Source organism: Scyliorhinus canicula, chromosome 2 (genome assembly GCF_902713615.1).
Source record: "Scyliorhinus canicula chromosome 2, sScyCan1.1, whole genome shotgun sequence".
Lineage (NCBI taxonomy): Eukaryota > Metazoa > Chordata > Chondrichthyes > Carcharhiniformes > Scyliorhinidae > Scyliorhinus > Scyliorhinus canicula.
This window is the reverse complement of record NC_052147.1, coordinates 32526137-32550355: the sequence shown is the minus strand read 5'-3', so window position 1 is coordinate 32550355 and position 24219 is coordinate 32526137. Positions and strand designations below refer to the sequence as shown.

The following is a 24219-nucleotide window of genomic DNA, read 5'->3' as shown; positions in this document are numbered from 1 at the left end:
GCATCCTGGAGGGCGCAGTCCACAGGGAACATCGCTCCACGATGTCTGTCACTGCACGGTGCACCTGTGCACCGATGCCTGGGAGATGCCAGACAGGTCCCCACTCGGCGACTGGGACGACCCCGTCGCCTAGAAATTCAGGGCGACCATCACCTTGACGTTCACAGGGAGAGTCGCGGTTCCAGGTGTGCCATCAGGTGGCAGATATGTGTGACGGTTTCCAGGTTCATCCGGAGTCATCTTCTGCATGCTCTGTCCGTGAGGTCCCGGTACGACATGCGGCGCCGGTAAACACGAGGCCGCATCAGACGTCGCCGTGGCACCGCCTCCTCCTCCTCCTCCTCATCATCCTGTTGGACGGGCGGCCCTCCAGCCTGGGCACCTGCCACCTGCCTCCCTGCAGCACTCTCCTCTGTGGCGGCCTCCACCGTCTCCCTGGCACATCCCTGCTCCAGCTCCGATAGGGCTACATGCAGGGCAGCGACTCCCGCCACGGCGGCCAACATCGCTGGGTGATGGCCAAACGTAACGGTCTGCAAGGGGTGGGGGTAGACGGCATATCATCATTCACATACCCCCCTCTGCAACCAGTTGCCATGGGCTGCATGGTTGCCACTGTTGCCAGCTGACACCTAGCCACACAAACCATGACACCGCCACGCACCCCCGACCCTGGCGGGCCTTGGCCACCAACAACTGTAACCCCCTGCCAGCCACGGCCGTGCCATCTCTACATCTTCATGGCCCCCCCCACGCTGCCCCCTTCCACCTTCGTCGGCGTCAGCCAACACGACTGGTTGATGCCATTAAAAAGGTTCCTTGATTTACGCTGGTGTGACCTGCGATCACGGCAGAGGTATCGGAGAATCCTGGCCATTACCTTTTTTTAAAGACATCTGACAATGTCTAACATTAAAACTGCTTTTGAATAGGCACTTGTCCATGTGAAGTCAAGGAAAATAGTATGCAGTAAGTTTGAGATATGGTTTGAACACAGCCTGCCTTTGATTTGATTTATTACTGTCACATGTATTAGTATACAGTGAAAAGTATTGTTTCTTGCATGCTGTACAAACAAGGCATACCGTACATAGGGAAGGCAGGAGAGACTGCAGAATATAATGTTACAGTTATAGCAAGGTGTAGGGAAAAGATAAACTTAATACGAGGTAGGTCCATTCAAAAATCTGATGGCAGTCGGGAAGAAGCTGTTCTTGAGTCGGTTGGTACGTGACCTCACACTTTGGTATCTTTTTCCTGACGGAAGAAGGTGGAAGAGAGTATGTCCGGGGTGCATGGGGTCCTTAATTATGCTGGCTGCTTTTCTGAGGCAGCGGGAATTATAGACTGAGTCAATCGATGGGAGGTTGGTTTGTGTGATGGACTGGGCTATATTTACGACCTTCTGTAGTTCCCTGCGGTCTTGGGCAGAGCAGGCTCCATACCAAGCTGTGATTCAACCAGAAAGAATGCTTTCTATGGTGCATCTGTAGAAGTTGGTGAGGGTCATGGCTGACATGCCAAATTTCCTTAATCTTCTGAGAAAGTAGAGTCGTTGGTGGGCTTTCTTAACTATAGTGTCGGAATGGGGGGGGGACCAGGACAGGCTGTTGGTGATCTGTACACCTAAAAACTTGAAGCTCGCGACCCTTTCTACTTCGTTCCCATTGATGTAGACAGGGGCATGTACTCCACTGCGCTTCCTGAAGTCGCTGACAATCTCCTTCGTTTTGTTGACATTGGGGGAGAGATTATTGTCGTCGCACCAGTTCCTCTATCTCACTCCTGTACTCTGTCTCATCATTGTTTGAAATCCGACCCACTACGGTGGTGTCATCAGCAAATTTGAAAATTGTTCTATATCTATATCTAACCTTTCAAAGCACTTCATGATGGCTGTCAGAGCTACTGGACGATAGTCATTCAGGCACGCTGCTTGACTTTTTTTTGGTACAGGGATGATGGTCGTCGTCTTGAAGCAGATAGGGATCTCAGATTATTGTAAAGAGAGGTTGAAGATGTCTGCGAATACCCTCGCGAGCTGATCCGCGCAAGGCCTGAGTGCTCGTCCGGGTACCCCATCCGGGTCAGTGGCTTTCCGTAGGTTGACCTTTAAGAAGGCTGCTCTGACGTCTGCAGTGGTGATCTCAGATACAAGTTCATCCGCCGCTTCTGGGGTGGAGGGCTTGCTCTCGCTGACCTCTTGCTCAATGCGGGCACAGAATGCGTTGAGCTCATCAGGGAGGGGTGCATTGGAGCCGACGATTTTACATGCCTTCATCTTGTAGCCCGTTATGTCTTGCAGACCTTGCCATAGACGGCGGGGATCCGTGTGGCTAGCCTGAGACTCGAGCTTGCTCCGGGAAATCGGTCCATTCGGAAATCAGGTGGCCTGTGAGGACAGTTTGATCCTGCCACGAGCATGATTATTTTAAGGATTTATGATGGCGCTCACATGCAATCAGATTATTCGAAAATTGCTTTAAATGTTTATGGTTTGCCTCAGTACTTCTACATATTTTGCTGCTGGAAACATCCAGTTGACCAAGGGGAATTACTCTGGATTTGCTGCTGTCCTAACAGTCTAAGTTGCAACTAAATCAATACATTTTTCAGATTATGATTTCACAATTGTTTTTGGTTTCATTCACTAAATTACAATTTGGATAGTTTAATATGGATATTGGCACACATACATGTATAAATCAAATAAAGTAGCAGGACAGGTTGAGAGTGTTTAATGCATCCGGAACCTTGAGCTTTATAAATATAGGCATGGAGCATAAAAACAAGGAAGGTATGGTATAAAACTGGTTCAATCTCTAAATAAATGTTGTCCAATATTGGGCATCACATTTTAAGAATACGGTGCGAAGGCTTTGGAGAGGATGCAGAAAAGATTTACCACTGTGGTTTCTGGGCTGAGGAGCCCAGTCGCATGAGTTGATTCGAGGATCTGGGTATCTTCTCCTTAGAGAAAAAAAAAACGGTTCTGTTGCATTTCTAAAGAATTTGGGCAGTGTACCTAGCGAGACAAAAAATGCTGGCCATGGGGAAAGGGCTGAGGAGTGCTAAATTGCTTTTGGAGAGAGCTGGCATTGGCTCAACGAGATCAATGGCATCCTGTGTTGTGACCATTCGAGAGTTGTGTCCCATTGTAAAGCGTTGCAAAAATATAGGTTTTTCTTTTGTTGAATTTGAGTCTATACCCACTACTTTGAATCATAGAATGATATTGCATGGGAGAAGCTATTTGGCTTGCGTGTAGGACGGAGACAAATGTAAACTTTTTTGAGTATTGCTGAAAAGGGCATTTTGTTGAAGCTTCTCATCTTGTCCTCAGGATAAGAAACCAATGCAAGGGAAACAACAAATTTATACTGTATGAGAAGAGTGTGCTGATTGATTAGCAAGTGGACTCTGGTAGAAGCATTGCCGTGGAGAATGCACCAGTGGATCGTGACTGACAGTTAACTATCAAGCATTGTTTGAAATTCAAAACAGGCAGCTTGACTGGTCATGGCATAACCCTGAGGAATGGCAGTCACTTATTTTGTTTAGCTGAAACAGGCACATTGTAAACATGTTTTTGGTCCGCAAAGAACAGGGCCCTGTGTGTTAACTTTACACTTGGTATTGCTGAAAAAGAGACATGATGCAGAATATTTGCAAGAATACCAAATGATAATTGACAGTTAACTGCTAAGCTTTGTTTAAATTTAAATCAGGTAGGTTGACTCTAGTCAAGACATTGCCCTGGGGAATGTTCCAAAGCATGGTTGTCGTCTACTTTGTTCAGATAAAACACATGCAATAGTCTTTGTCTGCAAAGAAACAATGCCCTTTGTGTTAGTATACGTAGCTTCAGCAAGTGTAAATGTGCCACACTGCAATCCTGACTGTAACTTGGTTGTCAGTGTAATTCTTGAACACTCAGAATTAGTAGCAAGTATTGTTCAATCGCAGAACGTTACTGTTTTACATGTACAGGCAAGTCGGTTATGGTCAGTAGGTTGCCTGTTGGAACATCGGAAGGGGCATGCTGTTTGATACAATCAGTTAACTGGTGCACTCTCCATAGCAACATCTTTAACAATTGGAGTCCACTTGTCAACTCACACACTCTTCTCATGAAGTATAAATTGTTGTTCCTTTTGCATTTGCAGAAGGAGGCCATTTGGCCCATCAAGTCTGCACCCTGACCTATGTCCATTTCCCCTGCAACCCCACCTAACCGTTGGACAGTAAGAATTTAGCTTGGCCAATCGATGTAACCTGCACATATTTGAACTGTGGGAAGAAACCCATGCAGACACTGGGAGAACGTGCAAACCACACACAGACAGTCATCCGAGGCCAGAATTGAACCCGGGTCCCTGGCACTGCAAGTCAGCATGCCAACCACTGTGCCACCATGCCACTGTCATTTTGCAAATGTCCTGAGGAGTGCAAGACAAAAACTTCCATGTCTTTCAGTGATGCTCAAGTTCTGTACTACCAAAAAACTACACTTTGTTCAAGGTAATAACTGCACTTTTCTCTCTGCTCATAGTGAGTTTTTGCATATTTCCTTGGCAGAACTAGGGATACTTTGTGTAACAATTGGCAGTACTTGCCATACATTCAGAGTTGAATTTAGTAAAGTTGCAAAACTATTTATTACACATTGTAAACTGACAAGGCCTCTGATAATTCTTTTAATCCCAGCAGTGGTACTTCAGAGCGAAGAAAGGAGAAGTCTCGTGATGCTGCCAGATGTCGAAGGAGCAAGGAGTCGCAGGTCTTCTATGAGCTGGCTCATGAACTGCCTCTTCCTCACAGTATCACTTCTCATCTGGATAAAGCCTCTATCATGAGGCTGACTATCAGCTACCTACGATTGAGGAAACTACTCGATGCTGGTGAGTAATTTGTAGTTTAAACTGATCATTTTAATAAATACATTTTTTTAAATATGTAAAATGCATAAATACAAAGTTCATTATTTGTGACCAACTCTATTCTTACTTATGTAACTTTCCTTGCAATATGCCACATATTGATCTTGTACTCTGTGTGGGAAAATTGCAATGTAATTTTATTAATCTATTTTTGCATCCTTGGGTCTCATCTCAGTGAAGCTCAACTTCTGTGCTGTCAACTAGTTTCAAATACAAACTCATTTCCTTTCTATAATGGAGAATTGCTCCACACAGTTTAGAAGGTTATGACCTGGATTTAGCTGTGATCATGACAATGAAACAATCGGCATTCACTGCCATTACTCCATCAAAACTGGCAGGAACTTTTGGAGTCTGCACACTAGCAGATTACCACGGAGATCCAAAAGATGTCAGCGATTCAGCTTTTCCAGAGAATGTGATATTTGGGTACGCAATCTCTTCACAATCGCACTCTTACTCAGTTCAGTTGATGAGAAATTCCACTCTTGACCTGTTTATCAGACATCTCCAGAACATTATTATTGTTGTTTCCTAATCATAAGTAAAACTATTTTAAAAGAACATTCTGTATACTTTAAATGCAAGTTCTAGTTAGTTATTACCATGCTTTTGACACAAACATCCAGGGTGTTTTTATTTGGGTGACTTAAAAGCTTAATTTATGACATGGTGTTTAAGGTGGACATTAAAAGGAGGATGTAGCAGAGTTTAGGAAGAGAATTCCATGGAGCCTGGGTGGTTGAAGGTGCAGCAGCACCTCATGGGGTGGAGAGAGTGAGGGATGTCAACAGGGTTCGAGTCACAAAATTGCATGTTTTTTTACTCCATTCGAGTCACAATAAGACTAGTTATGGTAATCTGGAACTTTCGTGTCCCAGCCTTTATTATACTTAATAAAGTACTGTTGCTTTATCTCATAACTTTAATTTAGTTTCCATTGAATTGCAGTTCTAGCAACTTTATGTGGATGTACATTTTGAAATGCAATATTTGAGATCTAACCATAATTTGACATTTATCCAAGTGCTTAATTTATGAACCATGTTTGTTTCTTAGCACAAGTAATGTTGATACTAACTGGGTTCACACATTGTGCAACAGCATATATGCCAATGTTATCACGAGACCTGCATAGAAATTAACACGTTTGTAGATTGTAGATCAATTTGTGACCTTGGGAAAGCTGCATTGCAGTTATCCATTGGCAAATCTCGCTGAAATATAAATAACAACATTGAAATGTTGGGCACAACTGGAACCATCAGATATTGGTGCTGACTTTGAATGGAATTAATTATGGTATTATTTATTAACCAGGTAAATTCATTCCAACAAATCAACCAAATTAAAATAACCACAATGTAGCTCCACAGTGCCGCTCTGATGACCGTGGCAGTTTCTTTAAGTCATAGAAACAATGCAACACTTCTAAAAATAAGACATCTCAATAGAAGGAAAGAAAGTTCTTGCTCTTTGTTGACTATTGAAAAGGAAACCACATTTTGGCTCGATTGGCCTCTCCTTCTGTTCTCTACCCCTGCTTTCTATTTTTCACTGTCCCACAATCGCATGCCCCCGATTCATGGCCCACATTTTAAGGTACTGATAACTGCGAGGCTGTCAGCCTTTGCTATTACTATATGGTTAAAAAAAGACAACAACTTACCAACATCTGCATTTGCAAAATCAAATGTAGAAATCCAAAACTTGCCGCTGGTGAAATCCTGCTTCTCCTCCACAGGCTACACTTTTGCCGTGATTGTCAATGGAATCTATGCTAAAATTACTAATGGAATGAACCTGAACCACCCACTAGTCTTGACTAAAGGTGGCTATGAAAGTTGATGCTTGTGCAGTTTTAGGAGTAATATGTGATTCTAGATGAACAACCTCTCTGGATAGAGCCGTGGAGTCTCTCTCTCTTGAGGAAATTCATGGTACAGATAAAAACATTTCTAGTTTCGTTATTTGTATTTCTCCCTCAATCCTATTTGCATGTCAGAAACTTTATTTTGCTTCCTGTACGATATAAATAAACTTGCTAACTTCTGGTTTAGCCTGTTTGTGAGGATCTTTTCAGTCTGGTTGAAGAGCCCGTCACCTGACCTGTTCACAGATTCTTCTGTAGTGGACATGCAGCAGCTTAGATACTCAATGACTAAAACTCTCCTCTGACAAACTCACGATAAATATTGAGACAACTTGCACAAAGTGAATAGATTGAGGCCTAGACAGTTGAAGGTGTGCAATGTTGAGACAATCTAACTCCTCAATTCGCAACAGGTCAGCTCCTATTTCCACTCAACTGCTGAACAATTAGCTTCCCTTTTTGGCTCCTGTGCTTGTTGGTAATGTGTTTTCCCCGAGAAATGTGTTTTGAGTGAGGGGGCCACCATCTCAGAATAAGAAGCTGGTCATTTAGGACTGATGAGAAGAAATTCCTTCTCACAGAGATGTGACTCTTTTGAATTCACTACTCTAGATCTCAGTCATTGAGTACATTAAAGATGTTGATAGGTTTTCGGATGCTAGAGAATCATTTTTTAAAATTCATTTACGGGATGTGGGTGTTGCTGGTTCGCCCAGCATTTATTGCCCATCCCTAGGTGCCCTTCAGAAGGTGGTTATTTGGCTCCTTGAACCACTGCAGTCCTTGAGGTGTAGGTGCACCCACTGTGCTATTAGGGAGTTCCAGGATGATGCTCCAGCGACAGTGAAGGAACAGTGATATATTTCACCGGGATGGTGAGTGACTTGGAGGGGAACCTCCAGGTGGTGAGGTTCATAAAATCATAGAATTTACAGTGCAGAAGGAGGCCATTCGGCCCATTAAGTCTGCACCATAACCCAGTAACCCCACCGTACCTTTTTGGACACTGAAGGCAATTTAGCATGGCCAATTCACCTAACCTGCACATCTTTGGACTCTGAGAGGAAATCTGAGCACCCTGAGGAAACCCATGCAGACACTGGGAGAACGTGCAGACTGCGCACAGATAGTGACCCAACCCAGGAATCGAACCTGGGACCCTGGAGCTGAGAATCAACAGTGCTAACTAATTTGCCTCACTTGTCCTTCTAGATGGTAGTGGTCATGGGTTTGGACAGTACTGTCTAAGGAACCTTGGTGAGTTACTTCAGTGCATCTTGTAGATGGTGCACACGGCTGCCACTGTTGTCGGTGATGAGAGTTTGAATGTTTATGAAAGGGGGAGCAATTAAGCGGGCTGATTTGTCCTGGATGGGGTCGAGCTTCTTGAGTATTAGAGCTGTACTCATCCAGGCAATGATAAGAATTCCTTTATACTTATGGCTTGTAGACTTTGGGGAGGGGGGGTGAGTTACTCGCCATAAGAATTCTGGCCTTTGATCGCCCTGGTAGCCACAGTATTAATGTGGCTAGTCCTATTCAGTTTCTGATCAAGGGTAACCCCCAAGATGTTGATTGTAGGGGATTCAGCGATGGTAATGCCATTGAATATCGAGGGGTGGTGGTTAGATCCTCTCTTGTAGGAGATGGTCAATGCCTGGAACTTGTGCGGCGTGAATGTAACTTGTCCCTTGTCGGCTCAAGCCTGGATATTGTCCTGGTCTTTCTCCATTTGGACATGGACTGCTTCATTATCTGAGGAGTTGCGAATGGTGCCGAACACTCTGCAGCCATCAGCTAAAATCCCAGTTCTGACCTTGTCATTGATGAAGCAGCTGTTTGGGCCTGGGACACTACCCTGAGGAACTCCTGCAGTGTTGTTCTAGAGCTGTGATGATTGACCTCCAATCACCACAACCATCTTCCTTTGTACCAGGTATGACTCCAACCAGTGGAAAGTTTTCCGCCTTATTCCCATTTATTCCAGTCTAGCTAGGGCTCCTTGATGCCATACTTGGCCTTGATGTAAAAGGCAGTCACTCCCACCTCTGGCATTCAGCCCTTTTGTCCATGTTTGGACCAAGGCTGTAATGGGGTTAGGAGCTGAGTGACTCTGGCAGAACCCAAACTGAGTGTCCGTGAGGAGGTTATTGCTGAGTGAGTGTCGTTTGATAGCATTGTTGATGACTCCTTCCAGCAGACTGATAGGGTGGTAATTGGCTGGGTTGGATTTGTCCTGTTTCTTGTGCACAGGACACACCTGGGCAATTTTCCACTTTGCCAGATAGATACCAGTGTTGTAGCTGTCCTGGAACAGCTTGGCTAGGGATGCGGCAAGTTCTGGAGCACAAGTCTTCAGTACTATTGCCGGAATGTTGTTGGGGCCCATAGCCTTTGCAGTATCCAGTGCCTTCAGCGTTTCTTGATAGCACGTGATATCAAGGGATCTGGGAGACAAAAGGGAGTTATCGTTCTAAGTCTGGATATTGTCAAAGCTTTTACAAAGAGTCAGCCAACGTTGGCCCCCTTTTCTCTCCGCAAATGCTGTCAGACCTGCTGATGTTGTCCAGTATTTTCTGTTTTTGCCTCAGATTCCAGCATGAGCGCTAATTTGCTTTTATCGAGGGATATGGGGTTATAGGAGGAATAGAAATGGAGGCTCAAAGGGACAAATAGCATACTATTTTCATAGTAACTTCATTGAAGCCTACTCGTGACAATAAGCGATTTTCATATATTACTATGCTCCTATGTTGAGACACCTCTAAAGCCTGCCTTAAAGTTTGAGGTGTTGGTGATTGAACAACATTGTATGTTAACGAACACACAGATAATGCTTCAACAGGACTTGGTTGGTGTGCATTAAGGTACAGGCAGCAGAGATTCATATGGGCTCATTTATGGAGGGTGGAAGATGGACAACTGGTACGAGCATTGGAAATAGTCAATTCTGGAGCTATTGGGCATAGATGACTGTTTCAGGGCAGAGGTGATTGAGAGTACAAAGGTAGATGGTCTGTGTGAGGGGGAGATGTATTTCAGTTGCCTTCTCTTGTTTTATTTTGGATGAAATTATTTTGCCGAAATTACCTTTTTATTCCTGATTTCCTACTTCTGAAGATGTCGTTGCTTGATTCCTTCATCAGAGTAAACAATTTTACTTAATTTTAGATAAGCCAAATATATAATTGGCTTAATTTGGGCGCTTCAAAATACTTGCATTTACATAACGTCTGCGTGAATTTCCTCCCACAGTCCAAAGATATACAGGCATGCTAAATTGCCCCTTGGTGTTCAAGGATGTGTAGGTTGGGTTACTGCACCTCGGTAGAGTGCTCTTTTGGAGGGTCTGTTCAGACTTGATGGGTCGAATGGCCTCCTACTGCGCTATAGGGATCCTGTGAATGGTTTTCACAACTACTGAATATTTCAAAGCTACAGCAAATGAAGTACTTTTGATCATGCTGTATAGAATTGCAGCAGCTATTTTGTACTTGTGACAATAAACAAATCCAATCATCAATAATCAGGTAATGACCAGATAATCTGTTTTTGTTGATTCAAGTTGATTTGAGGGATATATATAGTGAAATGGGGAATGGGGTTAACTTCCCCCATTTGGTATCATCTACATCCACCTCCAAATAGTGCACACAACCTCATTTTAACTTCACATTTGAAAATACTTCATCTTCAACAGTGCAGTATTCATTCAGTACTGCCCTAGAATGTTAGCATGGATTATTATTTTTACAAGCTTTGTCTCCCTGAATTCCTGGGACTTGGTATCAGCTTGGTTGTTCAAATTCTCTTCCAATATATTTCTTAGTTGATGCTGGTAATTAGCATTGCACAAATGTTTCAGGAGTCTTGTCAGTGCCCTGCAAACCATCAAAATGTTAATAATCTTGCATACTTGCATGCTTGTAGCACTACCTTTTGTTTTCTGCTGCAACCATGCACTGAAGTGATTATTCCAATTATTCATATTACTGGGTCAGCCATGGCTTGGTCTGTTGCACTCTCGCTTCTGCGTCACAAGGTTCTGGATTCAAATCCCATGGCACAATCAAGGAGGCACTCCATTTATCTACTGTTGCATTGTCAGAGGTGCCATCTTTCAGATGAGATGTTAAATCAGGGCCCCATCCACCTGCTTGGGTGAATGGAATAAAATCCCACTGCACTATTTTGAAGAAGAGCAGGGGAGTTATCACAGGGAGCCTGGCCAGTATTTATCCCTCAGTCAGCATCACAAAAACATGATCTCGTCGTTATCTAATTGCTGTTGGTGAGAATTTCCTGTGCACCAGTTAGCTGCCATGTTTCCTGCATTTCACCAGTGACTGCAATTCAAAAAGTACCTAATTGGCTGTGAAGTACTCCGATGTCTGGTAGTTGTGAAAGTGCTATATTAGTCAATATCTTTTTAATGATGATTGTATTATGTGAGTAACTTTGAGAAAACGGAGAAACACAAACAAATGTTCTGGACCGTTGCTCTCATAATACGTTTCTCATATAGTGCGGATTTCCTAAAATATGGAAGCAATTTAGGAAGGATTCACATTATTTCTCTTGTAATCTGGTTGAAAAGCTTCTATTTTCACTGTTTCCTAGCTGTCGACTCCACACCGTTCCACGCCAAGTGTCTGTGGTTGATCCAGACTGTTCGTAACCTTAATGAACATGCAACCACATAATCAGATTTATCACCAAGACTGGCCACCCTCTCAGTTCTATCATTGTCCATACAGAACCATAAAATTCCTACAATCCAGGAGACGGCCATTCGGTCCATTGAGTCTGCACTGACCCTCTGAAAGAGCACCCATGTTAGGCCTGCTCCCCTGCCCTACCCCGTAACCTCACCAAATATGCCCGTTTTTTATACACTTGAGGGGCAGTTTAGCACTGCCAATCCACCTAATGTGCACATCTTAGGTCTGTGGGAAGAATTGGGAGCACCCAGAGGAAACCCATGCAGACACTGGGAGACAGTGCAAACTCCACATAGTCTCCCAAGGCCAGAGTTGAACCCGAGTCCCTAGGGCTGAGGCAGCAGAGCTAACCACCGTGCTACCATTCTGCTGGAATCCTCATCCATACCTTTGTTGCATTTCACCTTCACTATTCAGGTACATTCACGGTCAGCCTTCCATCTTCTTCAGAAACCTGAGCTCATCTAAAACCTTGTGTTCCTTACTGGCATCAAATCACATTCAGCCATGACTCCCATGTTAATTGAACAACATTGGCTTCCAGTTGAGCAATACCTTGGTGTTTAAATTTCCTTATTTTCAAATTCCTCCATGGTCTTGCACCTCTATCCTTTTACATATGTGTTTTTAATAACTCCACCATTGATGCCTATGCCCAGGAAATTTATCGTTTTCTATTCTTCCAAACATCAATTTTAAGTAAGTAAAAAAAATGTTTTAACGCACTTGGACAATTTGCTAATACACTACATTGGCACGGTGTGGCACCAAACTAGTTACCAACTTCCTGTGGTTAGCACAGTTGTTTCACAGCTCCAGGGTCCAAGGTTCGATTCGATGGCTTGGGTCAGTGTCTGTGCGGAGTCTGCGTGGATTTCCTCCGGGTGCTCTGGTTTACTCCCACAGTCCAAAGATGTGCAAGTTAGGTGGATTGGCCATGCTAAATTGCCCTTGGTGTCCGATGGTCAGGTGGGGTTACGGAGATAGGGTGGAGGGGTGGCTTTAAGTGGGGTGCTCTTTCCAAGGGTCGGTGCAGACTTGATGGGCCAAATAGCCTCCTTCTGCACTGTAAATTCTATGATTCCTTACTTTGCTCACTCCAAGTGGCACTGGACCCCATCCAACTCGGGTTGGAACGAGCTGCCCGTAACCCAAATTGTTGGTTTGAATTTGTTATTTAAAATTGTCTGACCTTAATCTAGAAATATCCAAATCTTGGTCCTGAGGGTTCTGAATTTAGATACTGCATTTGTACTATATAAATGCAATGTTGTAAAATGGGTTTTTCAAGAACTAGATGTCCTGTTCTTGATCTTAGTTATTTTAAGTTAATTGTTCATTATGTGCTCAACTTTCTGTGGAAATACTTGCACCTTTTCATCGGGAGATTATGGGTTTAAGTAATGCAACTTTCCTATTGTTTAGACCTGACGGTTATTATGAGTATTTTTGTGGACATTGAATCCCATGAAGCATGGGATTTGTTTTAATGTTCCCATGTTATTTTGGTTGATATCACCTAAAGCTCTTCTCAACTAAAACAGGATCAATTTAAATGCTAAGATTTTAGTGTGTGCAAAATGATAAATACGTCATAGCACTTAAAATTAAGTGAGTCTATGTAGGCCGTTGATACAAGATGATATATGCATAGGGGCCTTTCTTGGCAATGCAGTCTTTTTTTTTCAAAACTTAAGTGGTGGCTGATTAAACATGAATCTACCTGACTTGCACAGGGGATGCCGCGATGGAAGCTGACCTGGAGCAACAACTCAACGCTTTTTACTTGAAGGCGCTAGAAGGATTTGTCATGGTGTTAACACAGGATGGAGACATGATTCAAACATGTCTGAGAATGTCAACAAGTGCGTGGAGGACTCACCCCAGGTATGGTGCTATTAGTCTATTCTGGACACAAGTGTCAGAATGATATTGGATCTATTCAAAAAGAGGGTGACTAAATAGAAAGGCTTAAATTTGGCATTTGTGCAAAGTATTTATATTATTTTTCTGGCGAAGCTATTGACACCGATTCTAAACCAATCCAGTTTTGAGAACCAAGATGGAAGAGGCTTGTGTTGTCTAGTTGATTTTCTAGCTATGTACAAATCCATAAACTTATTTTCATTTTCACAGTAACTTATTACAGTGTTAATTATTACAAGTAAGCCTACTTGTGACATTAATAAAGATTATTATTTCAAATATTATAGTCTGTATACACATTCTTTTGAGTACCTATGATTATCCGAGTCTTTTTCTCCTTTTATTTAAACAGTTTGAGCTGATTGGTCACAGTGTTTTTGATTTCACCCACCCTTGTGATCATGAAGAGATGCGGGAAATGCTCTCTCACAGACAAGGTAAGAAAACATGTTGCCATTAATACTTGTCCTGAGTACAGCTGATGACGCGACCATTTAATTGCAACTATTTCCTGTCTTTGGCTTCGAGCAATTCATGCCCTGTAATCTTCCATAATATTACAATTTAAAGTTAGTAGCTCTCTTTTTTGGTAGAGAATCTGATCTGGCGTGTCACAGCTCGACCATAGATTTGTGCATGAAACTAGATCTGCTGCATAGCAAGATTATACATCTTGTGCATTTTCTTGGGCTGTCACTGCTATTTCACACCATCCACTTCCTGTCATTGGGAAGTAAACATGTTCTTGACAGTACATGCATTAATGCTGCTTTCTGACCAACCTGCTGGAAAAGGTGCAATTTTTGTGTCATCCGAATGGGCCTACTTTAATGCAAAATACTCTGATCTGGATATAAATAAGGGCTTTATTGTCACAAGTAGGCTTCAATGAAGTTACTGTGAAAAGCTCCTAGTCGCCACATTCCGGAGCCTGTTCGGGGGAGGCTGGTACGGGAATTGAACCCGCGCTGCTGCCTTGTTCTGCATTATACGCCAGCTGCATTATACGCCAGCCTGTTCGGGGAGGCTGGTACGGGAATTGAAACTGCGCTGCTGCCTTGGTCTGCATTATATGCCAGCTGTTTAGCCCATTGTGCTAAACCAGCCCCTAAAGATTAACAGAGGGGAAGGGAAGCATGACTAATCTAACAGGAGAAGGCTTTTATGCTAGGTTAATGTGGCAGAGAAAGGTGGGTAGACCTCGAGGGGTTCTGACACCACCAGTCTAGGCGATGCACCCAATATTGAAGCTGCTATCAGAACACAGCCATATGCCTGGTACTGAGATTAGTCTGTGCCTCAGAACAGTAAGGTGTGTTGCATCATCACTGAATGTTTTTTTTATTGTGCAATAGTTTGTTTGACTGACTTTGTCTGGAGCTCATTTAAGAGGAAGCTAAACCATTATGAGAGTGACGATTATAATAGATTCTGATGATGAGGGAAGATCAGAGGAGGCACCAGTAGAGCTGAAATGCCCCCACAAACCTAGTGGGCCGAATGGCCTGTTTCAGCACCCTCCATTACCCCCATATCTTCATAAAACGGTGGCCAAAACTGCAGACTGTATTCTGCGTGATCTGACCAAGGTTCAGTACAGAACACATAACTTCACTGCTTGACATTTCTATCCCTCTGGAAATAAAACGTAGTGCTTGGTTTGCGTTTTTTTATGGCCTTGCTAACCTGTGGGGCAACCTCTTGCTCGATTAACATTAAGAGCAAAGTTGATTTTTCTTGAGCAACTTGGTTCAAAGCAAACATCAGTCCAGCTAAAGGATAAGTAGAGCAAGAACATTCTACTTCCTCGATCCAAGCGGATCTTCTGAAAAACACAACAGCACAGCGTTATTTTCTTTATTTGGAAATGTCACTTACATGCTGTTAATTCTGGTTGTGGTTTCTGAAATTTAGGCCTTCTGAAGAAGGGGAAGGATCAGAACACTGAACGCAACTTCTTCCTACGGATGAAGTGCACTTTAACAAGTCGGGGCCGCACTGTTAATGTCAAGTCTGCAACATGGAAGGCAAGACATTTAAGAATTCTTTTGAAAAGTGTTTTTATTCAGCAAATTTTCAACAATTGGACATACAAAACCTCCAAGCCCCCTCCCCCTCTCTCAACAGTCAACAGTAACCAACTCCCGAAGAATGCATGACGAACATACCCCAACTATTGTAGAACCCATCACTCACCCCCCTCCCCACCCCCAAGCGCAAACTTCACCTCCAGGGTCAGAAACTCCAGCAGTCTATTCCCCCCCCCCCCCCCCCGGCCACACCAAAGCACAGGATGGAGAAGCTGACCTCCACCCTAACAAGACCCGCCTATGAGCAATCAGCAAGATGAAGAACAAAACATCTGCCCTGCAGCTCCGGTTGGTCCAACACCCTGAATATGGCTTGTAGGGGACCAAGCTCCACGTCCACATGTCAAACACCCAAAATGATGCTGAACACCATCCTCCAAAACCGTTCCAGCTTTGGGGAGGACCAAAATATATGCATGTGGTTTGTAGGGTCCCTCTCACACCATTCACTGGCATCCTCCAGCCCCAGCTCATCCTTGATTTTTTTTTTAAGGTGCCCTGTACACTACCTTCAGCTGCATCAGCCCCACCTTCGCACATGAAGTTGAGGCATTTATCCTCCATAGCACCTCACACCATAGAACTTTGTCCAGCACTATTCTTCCCAATTTGCCTTAAACACTGAAGGAACTGCGATATATTTCAAAATCAGGACGAGTAACCTTTTAGCTCGGAGGAAGAGTCATATGGACTCTATGCTGACTCTGTTTCTCTCTCCCCAGATACTGCCATATGTGCTGAGTTTATCCAGCATTTTCTGTTTTCTATCTGATTTCCAGCCTGTGCAATATTTAGCTTTTTTTGTGTTCTCCTGCATCTGTTGCCCTTGTCCTTCCAAGTTACCTTTGCCAATTTAGCAAATTTTGTGTATTTTAATTTAAGACCGTGATTTCTTTGAAGAAGTGATATTCCCTGTAGAATGTGGTACGCTCTATAATGTGGCAGATCTTGATATCCAAAAGTCTTGACCAATTTCTATGTGGAAAGCTATAATTAAACTCAAAGCGGTAGGGATTAACGGTAAATGCTATGATCGTATACGAAATTGATTGAAGGAGGAAAACCGGAGTAGGAAAAGGTAGTTCTGAAATGGCAATGATTTGGGTGACATATAAGTGGGTAGAAAAATCACACGTTAAATGAAATACAGGCAAATGTAAAGTATTACGCATAGAAGAAAAGTACCGTAGGACAGTGTTTTTCAAACTTTTTTTCCGGGAACCCATTTTTACCAGCCGGCCAGCCTGCGCAGCCCACGCCGGCCGACCTGCGGTTTTGGGTCCCTTTGGCACCAATGGTCCTTTTGGCCCCCCCGAACTTGGGGAAAAAAAGGGCTGCGACCATATAAAAAAAGTTCGGCCGCACTGCGCATGCGTGCCCGAACATCGATGCGCATAGTTTTGCGCATGCGCACCAATGATCGGGCACGCATGCGCAGTGAGGCCGAATTTTTTTATCTGTTCCTGGCCATTTTGAAAGGCGCTCGTAGCCGTCATTATTAAAAGCCGAGTTTGACAATGCCTGCCATAGGAAATGGTGTTCCAGGATGAACCTGAAAGAGATCTAGCCATCTTAGTAGACTGGGTGCTATGTATATCCATCCAACGCAGAGTAGCAATCAACAAAGCTAATTGAATATTGAACTACATATCTACATGGGTCTTTTTGAGTCCAGTTCTAGTTGCCTGGCAAGACATCCAAGTATTAGAGGTAGTATTAATCGAGACCATCAGTTCAATCTCCAGTATCAAAGATATGCGTCAAGAAAGCAGACTGTCCATGTGGAGTTTGCATATTCTCCCTGTGTCTGAGTTGGTTTCACCTCCACAACCCAAAAGATGTGCAGGGTAGGTCAATTGGCCACGCTAAATTACCCCTTAATTTAAAAAAAAATAAGAGAACTGACTGCTGAAGTCATAGAATCGTAGAATTTACAGTGCAGAAGGAGGCCATTCGGTCCATCGAGTCTGCACTGGCCCTTGGAAAGAGCACCCTACCTAAGCCCAATCTAGCACTCTATCCCAGTGACCCCACCCAACCTTTTTCGGGCCACGAAAGGCAATTTAGAATGGCCAAACCACATAACCTGCACATCTTTGGACTGTGGGAGGAAACTGGAGCACCCGGAAGAAAGCCACGGAGACACGGGAAGAACGTGCAGACTCCGCACAGACAGCGACCCAAGCCAGGAATTAAACCTGGAGCTGTGAAGCAACTATGCTAACCACTGTGCTGTTGTGCTGCCCACAGTTAGTCTTCTCATTCCAGAAAAACAAGTGTCTGAGATCTGAGCACTGGAATTGGTCCATCAACTCCTTTGACCTCTTCACCTCTCTCCCGCCTTTAAAACCCAACTCTTGACCACGGCTATGGTCATTTTTCCTAATGTGTCCACTTTTCGACCACTCTGAAAAAGATTCCAAGGCACTTTGTTGTAAATGGTACTATATAATTGCTTACCCTCCTCCATATTTTTATCTTGTACATGTGTAAACAATTTGTTAAAGATGTTATTAATTTGGCCAAGCCGGCCATGTAAGGGGCTGTTTAGCACACTATACTAAATCGCTGGCTTTGAAAGCAGACCAAGGCTAACAGCAGCATGGTTCGATTCCCATAACAGCCTCCCCAAACAGGCGCCGGAATGTGGCGACTAGGGGCTTTTCACAGTAACTTCATTGAAGCCTACTCGTGAGAATAAGCGATTTTCATTTCATTTTCATAATGGCTAGTGGTGTTACCCAGATCAGCCATAATCTAATTGAATGGCTGAGGGGCTGAGCAACCTACTTCTGTTCCTATTTTTTTTCAAAAAGTTAATTTACGGAAGTTAATGCTATATAGTTTAACTTAATTTGTATTTGAACATCATTAACAATTTGCATTTATATTCCAAATATTAGCGTAAATCCAATTTTGCACTGGCTAGATCTAGGGTCAGCTTTTGTTTGAAAATTAAAACCGTAGCCAGCATGCTGCTACTGATGCACATGTTCCAGGTTTGATGCCTAATCTGAATTGAATTATGTGGTTTCAGATGGTAGGTCCCTTCCATTATTGTCTCTGGGATAGTGAGTGAGAATCAGTCACTATTGTCATTTTTTGATTTTAGTGGCTCTTGAGAGTAGGATAGGAATTAATCAACTGTTAAAATGTAATTATTTTTAAAGTAAAATCTTGATTTTTCTGTACAAAATGGGAAAGTGTCAAAGGTATTCTCTCCAGATTTGCCTTCCCCCTTCTCCTTGATGAGCTAATGGAGAAGATGCAATTTTTCTATGACAAATTGAGAGCTAGGTTTGCATTTTGTCACAGCTGAAGAGTTTAGTTGCTGCCTCCCTAAAATGGATTGCGAACATCATCAATTGTTCCAAATTATTCCACGGCAACAGTGGTATTTAAAGCCAGTGTCTTAATAGCATTTCTGTTCCAGAAAATAACTTGAGCATTTATATCAAGAATGAATTCAAAGGGCAGCACGATGGCACAGTGGTTAGCACTACGGCCTCACGGCGCCGAGGTCCCAGATTCAATCCCGGCTCTGGGTCACTGTCCGTGTGGAGTTTGCATATTCTCCTCGTGTTTGCGTGGGATTCGTCCCAATAACACAAAGATGTGCAGGGTTGGTCGATTGGCCACACTAAATTGCCCCTTAATTGGAAAAACTGAATTGGGTACTCTAAAAAATTTTTTAAATTAAATTAATTCAAATCTGCATGACTAATTTGATTTACAAATACTGCTGAAGTACTTAAATTCGATGAAGTGCTTAAAACCCTGGGAACTACCAAATGCTGACTTTCTCAATCTTCTGTAGGTCCTTCATTGCACAGGACAGATTAGAGTGTACAAATCCAGTAATGAGCCGACCCATTGTGGTTACAAGGAGCCACCCTTGACTTGTCTGGTTTTGATCTGTGAGCCAATTCCACACCCATCCAACATAGAGGTACCACTGGATAGCAAGACATTTCTGAGTCGTCATAGCCTGGACATGAAGTTCTCCTATTGTGATGAGAGGTGAGTTATGCAACACCAGAATAAATCTCCGTTCTACTTTTATCTGCCTGAAATTATCAATTGTTCAGATTGAATTTCCCAAGGTCTTCACACGTTTGAACAGTTCAAACATGTCTCAAATTATTTTCCGATAACCATATTCTTGTAGATTTGAAGTGAAAAAGGAATAGCAAAAAAAGTTATTTCTGAATGAAAGTATTAATTACTTGAAGTTTGAAGGATAAATAAATTTTAATGGGGAGAAATTACCATAGAATGTACGGTGCAGAAGGGGGCCATTTGGCCCATCGAGTCTGCACCGGCCCTTGGAAAGAGCACCCTACCTCCACCCTATCCCAGTAACCCCATCTGACCTTCTTGGACACTAAGGGCAATGTTTCATGGCCAAATCCACCGAACCTGCACATTTTGTGATTGTGGGAAAAACCAGAGCACCCGGAGGAAACCCATGCAGATGGGGGAGAATGTACAAATTCCACACAGTCACCCGAGGCCGGAATTGAACCTGGGACCCTGGAGCTGGGAAGCAATAGTGCTGGCTACTGTGCTGCCCCATTTACCTCTCATTTCCCTTAAGACACTAGATTTGTTTCACTATTTTATTAAATCCAGTATTTGTGGTCTGCAAATATTTTTCTGTAAACTCTTAGCGCATAATTGGTAATGTGAAGAAAATGCAGTATCCTGTTTTAGTATTTTATTTGAGCCTGTAGTATAGCATTCCTAAATTAAACTCAATTAGACAGAACCAGTTAGATGTCTCTTCCCAAAGTAACGGTCCAAATAAATGAAATGTTAACTTTTGCTTTGTCTATTATATTAATGGAGCAATTTGACGATTCACTTGTTACTAACATGATCTAACTTGTATTTTAGAGTTCATGAGAGTGCATTTAGCTTGATTTTATTTTTTTGATGTGCCATCCATAAATCATGACGCAAGTATCTCAATAAAGATTTGGACTTGTGTAGCATCTTTGATAACACCAACATGTCCCACTGTTCTTTGAACGCAATTAAGTATTTTTGAAATGTATCATTGGAGAAAATGTTCAGCCAAATTGCTCACAGCAAGCTTCTATGAACAGCAAAGTGATAATGACCAGATAATAATTGGTGACAGATTGATTAGCACATTAGGGGATAGCTCCACTGCTGCTGTTTGAAACCGTGTCATGGGATTATTATCCATCTCTCATTGCCCTAAGCAATAGGTAGTCAACCCCTTCTGTAACTCATGAGCAAAGTTGGTGCAATGTGAAATAAAAACAATGCTGGAAATACTCCTGATCAGGCAATCTCTGGAGAGAAACAGAGTTAACGTTTCAGGTTTCAAGATCTTCTTTTTTCTGTGAAGGCTATCTCAATCAGAAACATTACATCTGTTTCCCTCCGCATGTCTGCCTGACCTGTGGAGTATTTCCAGCACTTTTTCATTTTATATTTTGGATCTGGGCAGTACGGTGGCACAGTAGTTAGCACTGCTGCCTCACAGCGCCAGGAATCCGGGTTCAATTCCAGCCTTGAGTGACTGTGTGGAGTTTGTACATTCTCCCGTGTCTGCGCGGGTTTCCTCCGGGTGCTCCAGTTTCCTCCCACAGTCCAAAAATATGCAGGTTAGGTTGATTGGCCATGCTAAATTGCCCCATAGTGTCCAAGGTTAGGTGGAATAATTGGGAGAGGAGTAGTTCTGGGTAGGATGCTGAGGGTCGGGGCAGACTCAATGGGCCGAATGGCCTCCGTCGGCACTGTCGGTATTCTATTGTAGATCTTCAGCGTCTGCAATATTCTGCTTTTGAGTTGCGCAGTGAGATTCGGTGTGACACTTAATTTTGCAGCATGGTAGTTTTATCGTGCACCGCTAAACAAGTTTCTCTTCATGTATGTGTATATGTCTCTCAATGTGCTATGCAGAATAACTGAGTTGATGGGTTACCAGCCAGAAGAATTGTTGGGTCGTTCTGTCTATGAATTTTATCATGCAATGGATTCAGACCACCTTACCAAAACCCATCATGACTGTAAGTCATTTTTTCAATAAATCTTCCTCTTCTCTCCTGAATCCTGTTGGACTACAGTTCCAAGGATATTAAGCGCCTTCTAGCTCAAATGTCACTTGAGTTGTGATTGTGACAAACTGAACTCATCCCAGATGTTGGGTTACTTAAACGTCCAATAACATTCCATGGATAGCATTCAAGTACTGGTTCACCCACCTTGTTTAGGAGTACTGTACGTTTAGCCATATTACTTGTGCACACTTCATATTGAAAAATGTTATTCATAGTTGAAAATACTTCCTGTGCTTCTACGACAATTAACAGGATTTTTTAAAATTTTGCTTCCTTTTAGTATTTACTAAAGGTCAGGCCACCACAGGCCAGTATCGGATGTTGGGCAAGGAAGGTGGCTATGTTTGGGTGGAGACTCAGGCCACCGTGATCTACAACAGCAAAAACGCCCAACCTCAGTGCATTGTCTGTGTGAACTATGTTTTAAGGTAAGAATCTGCAAATAGTTAATTTGTAATTTTGATTAACTGACTTCAGTGGGTCGAAGATAGAATGCGTCGCATTACTTCATTAATACATTTCTCATCATGGAAACAACAGCAGGGAGCTCCATTATCCAATTATTGAGAGCAAGTGTAACGCTCCAGAATATATTGGAATAAATTGTGACTGAAGTTTTCTTCAAACATGCATTCCCTGTTAATTAACTCTTAATAGCAAGTTGGGAGAGTGATGGGGGGGGGGGGGGGGGGGGGGGGGGGGGGGGGGGGGGGGGGGGGGGGGGGGGGGGGGGGGGGGGGGGGGGGGGGGGGGGTGGGGGGGGGGGGGGGGGGGGGGGGGGGGGGGGGGGGGGGGTGGGGGGGGGGGGGGGGGGGGGGGGGGGGTGGGGGGGGGGGGGGGGGGGGGGGGGGGGGGGTGGGTGGTGGGGAAAAGAGTGAAGGGAGAAGCATACAGTGACCCAGGAAGTGTACCTCTTAGAGAATAAGCAGTGGTTTTGGTACTATGAACAAGTTTGGCTTAATTTCATATTTTCACCTGGAATGCATGATGGACCTGTGAAAGCAGTAGAGATAGAGGAGCAAGAAGGATTGATTTTAGAAGTGGGGATTTCTTTCTAAATTGTTCGACTTTCCGAGTTGCACAAAGCTTGTGGTTTCAAAATGCTTACCTGTACAGATGTGAAAAGTTGCACATCGACGGGGGAGTAGATGCTTGAAATGAATAAGGAGTCACGTAGCTCACTTGTCTATTAAGCTCATAGGGTAACTTCTGTTGATTTTGTTTTCCATCCCCCTAGTGGTCTAGTTGAGAAAGAAGTGGTTCTTTCATTGGATCAGACTGAGCGTGTATCTGTATCTGTTGAGAAGCCTGAGGAACCTAGTAAGAGCCCTGTTTCGTCCACAAATGAAGAGACCAACAATCTTTTTGAAAAACTGAAAGAGGAACCAGAAGCTTTGACTCAGCTTGCACCAGCTCCTGGAGATACAGTGGTCTCACTGGATTTCAGCCCCTCAGGTTGGAAACTCTTGCTGTGTGTCATATTAATCTATTTTTTATGTCTATTATCAATTCTACAGGGGTAGAGGATTTTCCTATAGGCATCCCTTTGGAGCTAGAATCAGTTTAAATTCAAAGAAATTTTAATGGTCAGGAACAATGTTTTTTTTCCCCCCTCTGTCTCTGCTGATTGAAGAAAAGAAATGGAACAAGCACTTGCTTAGCACCTTCGAATATAGCAAAATAGGTCTGGCAGATACCAGGGGCAAGGGATCACAAACTGAGAAGTAATGATTAAAGGAATGAAGAATGGTTTGAAGTAGGATTTTTGCAGGCTTCTGAAGGTGGAGAAAGCTGTATGGAGCTGCAGGTGTACAGGAAGAACATTTGAGTGCTAGTGCGTGATGGCTGATGGTTGTTGCATTGATCGTCCATCAGAAATGGTGTGATTAAGAAAGAAACTACCTACTGGTAGATTTGAGTTGAACACTGGAAGGGCTGAAACAAATTCCAGAGGCAGAGTGGAAAAAGACGATCAGAAGAAAATCGAATGCTGTTGAGGAACAGAAAAGTGATGGGGATCACGAAGGATCTTGAAGGCAATAGAATATAGAAGCAATATTGTGGGTGAGTTGGATTAAGTGCTGGTATAAGTGCATCTCTAGGTCAGTGATATTGAGCATGAAAATGTACAGATGAGAATCTGAGCAGCATTAAAGGTGATGGCAAATCACAGTGCTGCTCACTGATGAATTCAGTCTCATGAGCAGTTGGGAAGGAGATGGAATTTAGCCAAGATATAAAACGAGTAAAAGCTGAACAGGGTTGGCATTATTAAACTGAGCAATATTCACAGTCTCATTCAAGACTTGATATCCAGCAAGCAGCTTGAAGACAGTTGGTGAACAGCAGGGTATATTTGGCATATGTATGGAACTTGGTCTGATACTAATTGGTGATAGAAAAGGTCTATTATCTATCTCTGCAAAGTTAGCTGACATCAGCGGATTCTCATGATTTGAAGGTGGCAAAATTTGGCTTTGCCTAGGAGCCATTGCTTTAAAATGCTTATTTAGAGCCCAGCGAACCATGCCCATATGTTTTGGGCATGCCCGGCACTGGGGGAATTCTGGCAGGGGG

At 43.3% G+C, this 24219-nt stretch overlaps 1 protein-coding gene and 1 long non-coding RNA gene across 2 annotated transcripts in view; one reads left to right on the top strand and one right to left on the bottom strand.

Annotated features, from left to right (window-relative positions):
- The window catches only part of LOC119952021, an 80189-nt gene that overhangs the window by 14079 nt on the left and 41891 nt on the right, over window positions 1-24219 (bottom strand). The window lies entirely within an intron of this gene.
- The window catches only part of hif1aa (hypoxia inducible factor 1 subunit alpha a), a 65612-nt gene that overhangs the window by 32335 nt on the left and 9058 nt on the right, over window positions 1-24219 (top strand). Inside the window, 8 exon segments of the mRNA XM_038775483.1 lie at window positions 4708-4901; window positions 13271-13391; window positions 13788-13897; window positions 15375-15487; window positions 19368-19570; window positions 21485-21591; window positions 21923-22070; window positions 22880-23097. Of these exon segments, the coding sequence (XP_038631411.1) occupies window positions 4708-4901; window positions 13271-13391; window positions 13788-13897; window positions 15375-15487; window positions 19368-19570; window positions 21485-21591; window positions 21923-22070; window positions 22880-23097 (1214 nt within the window).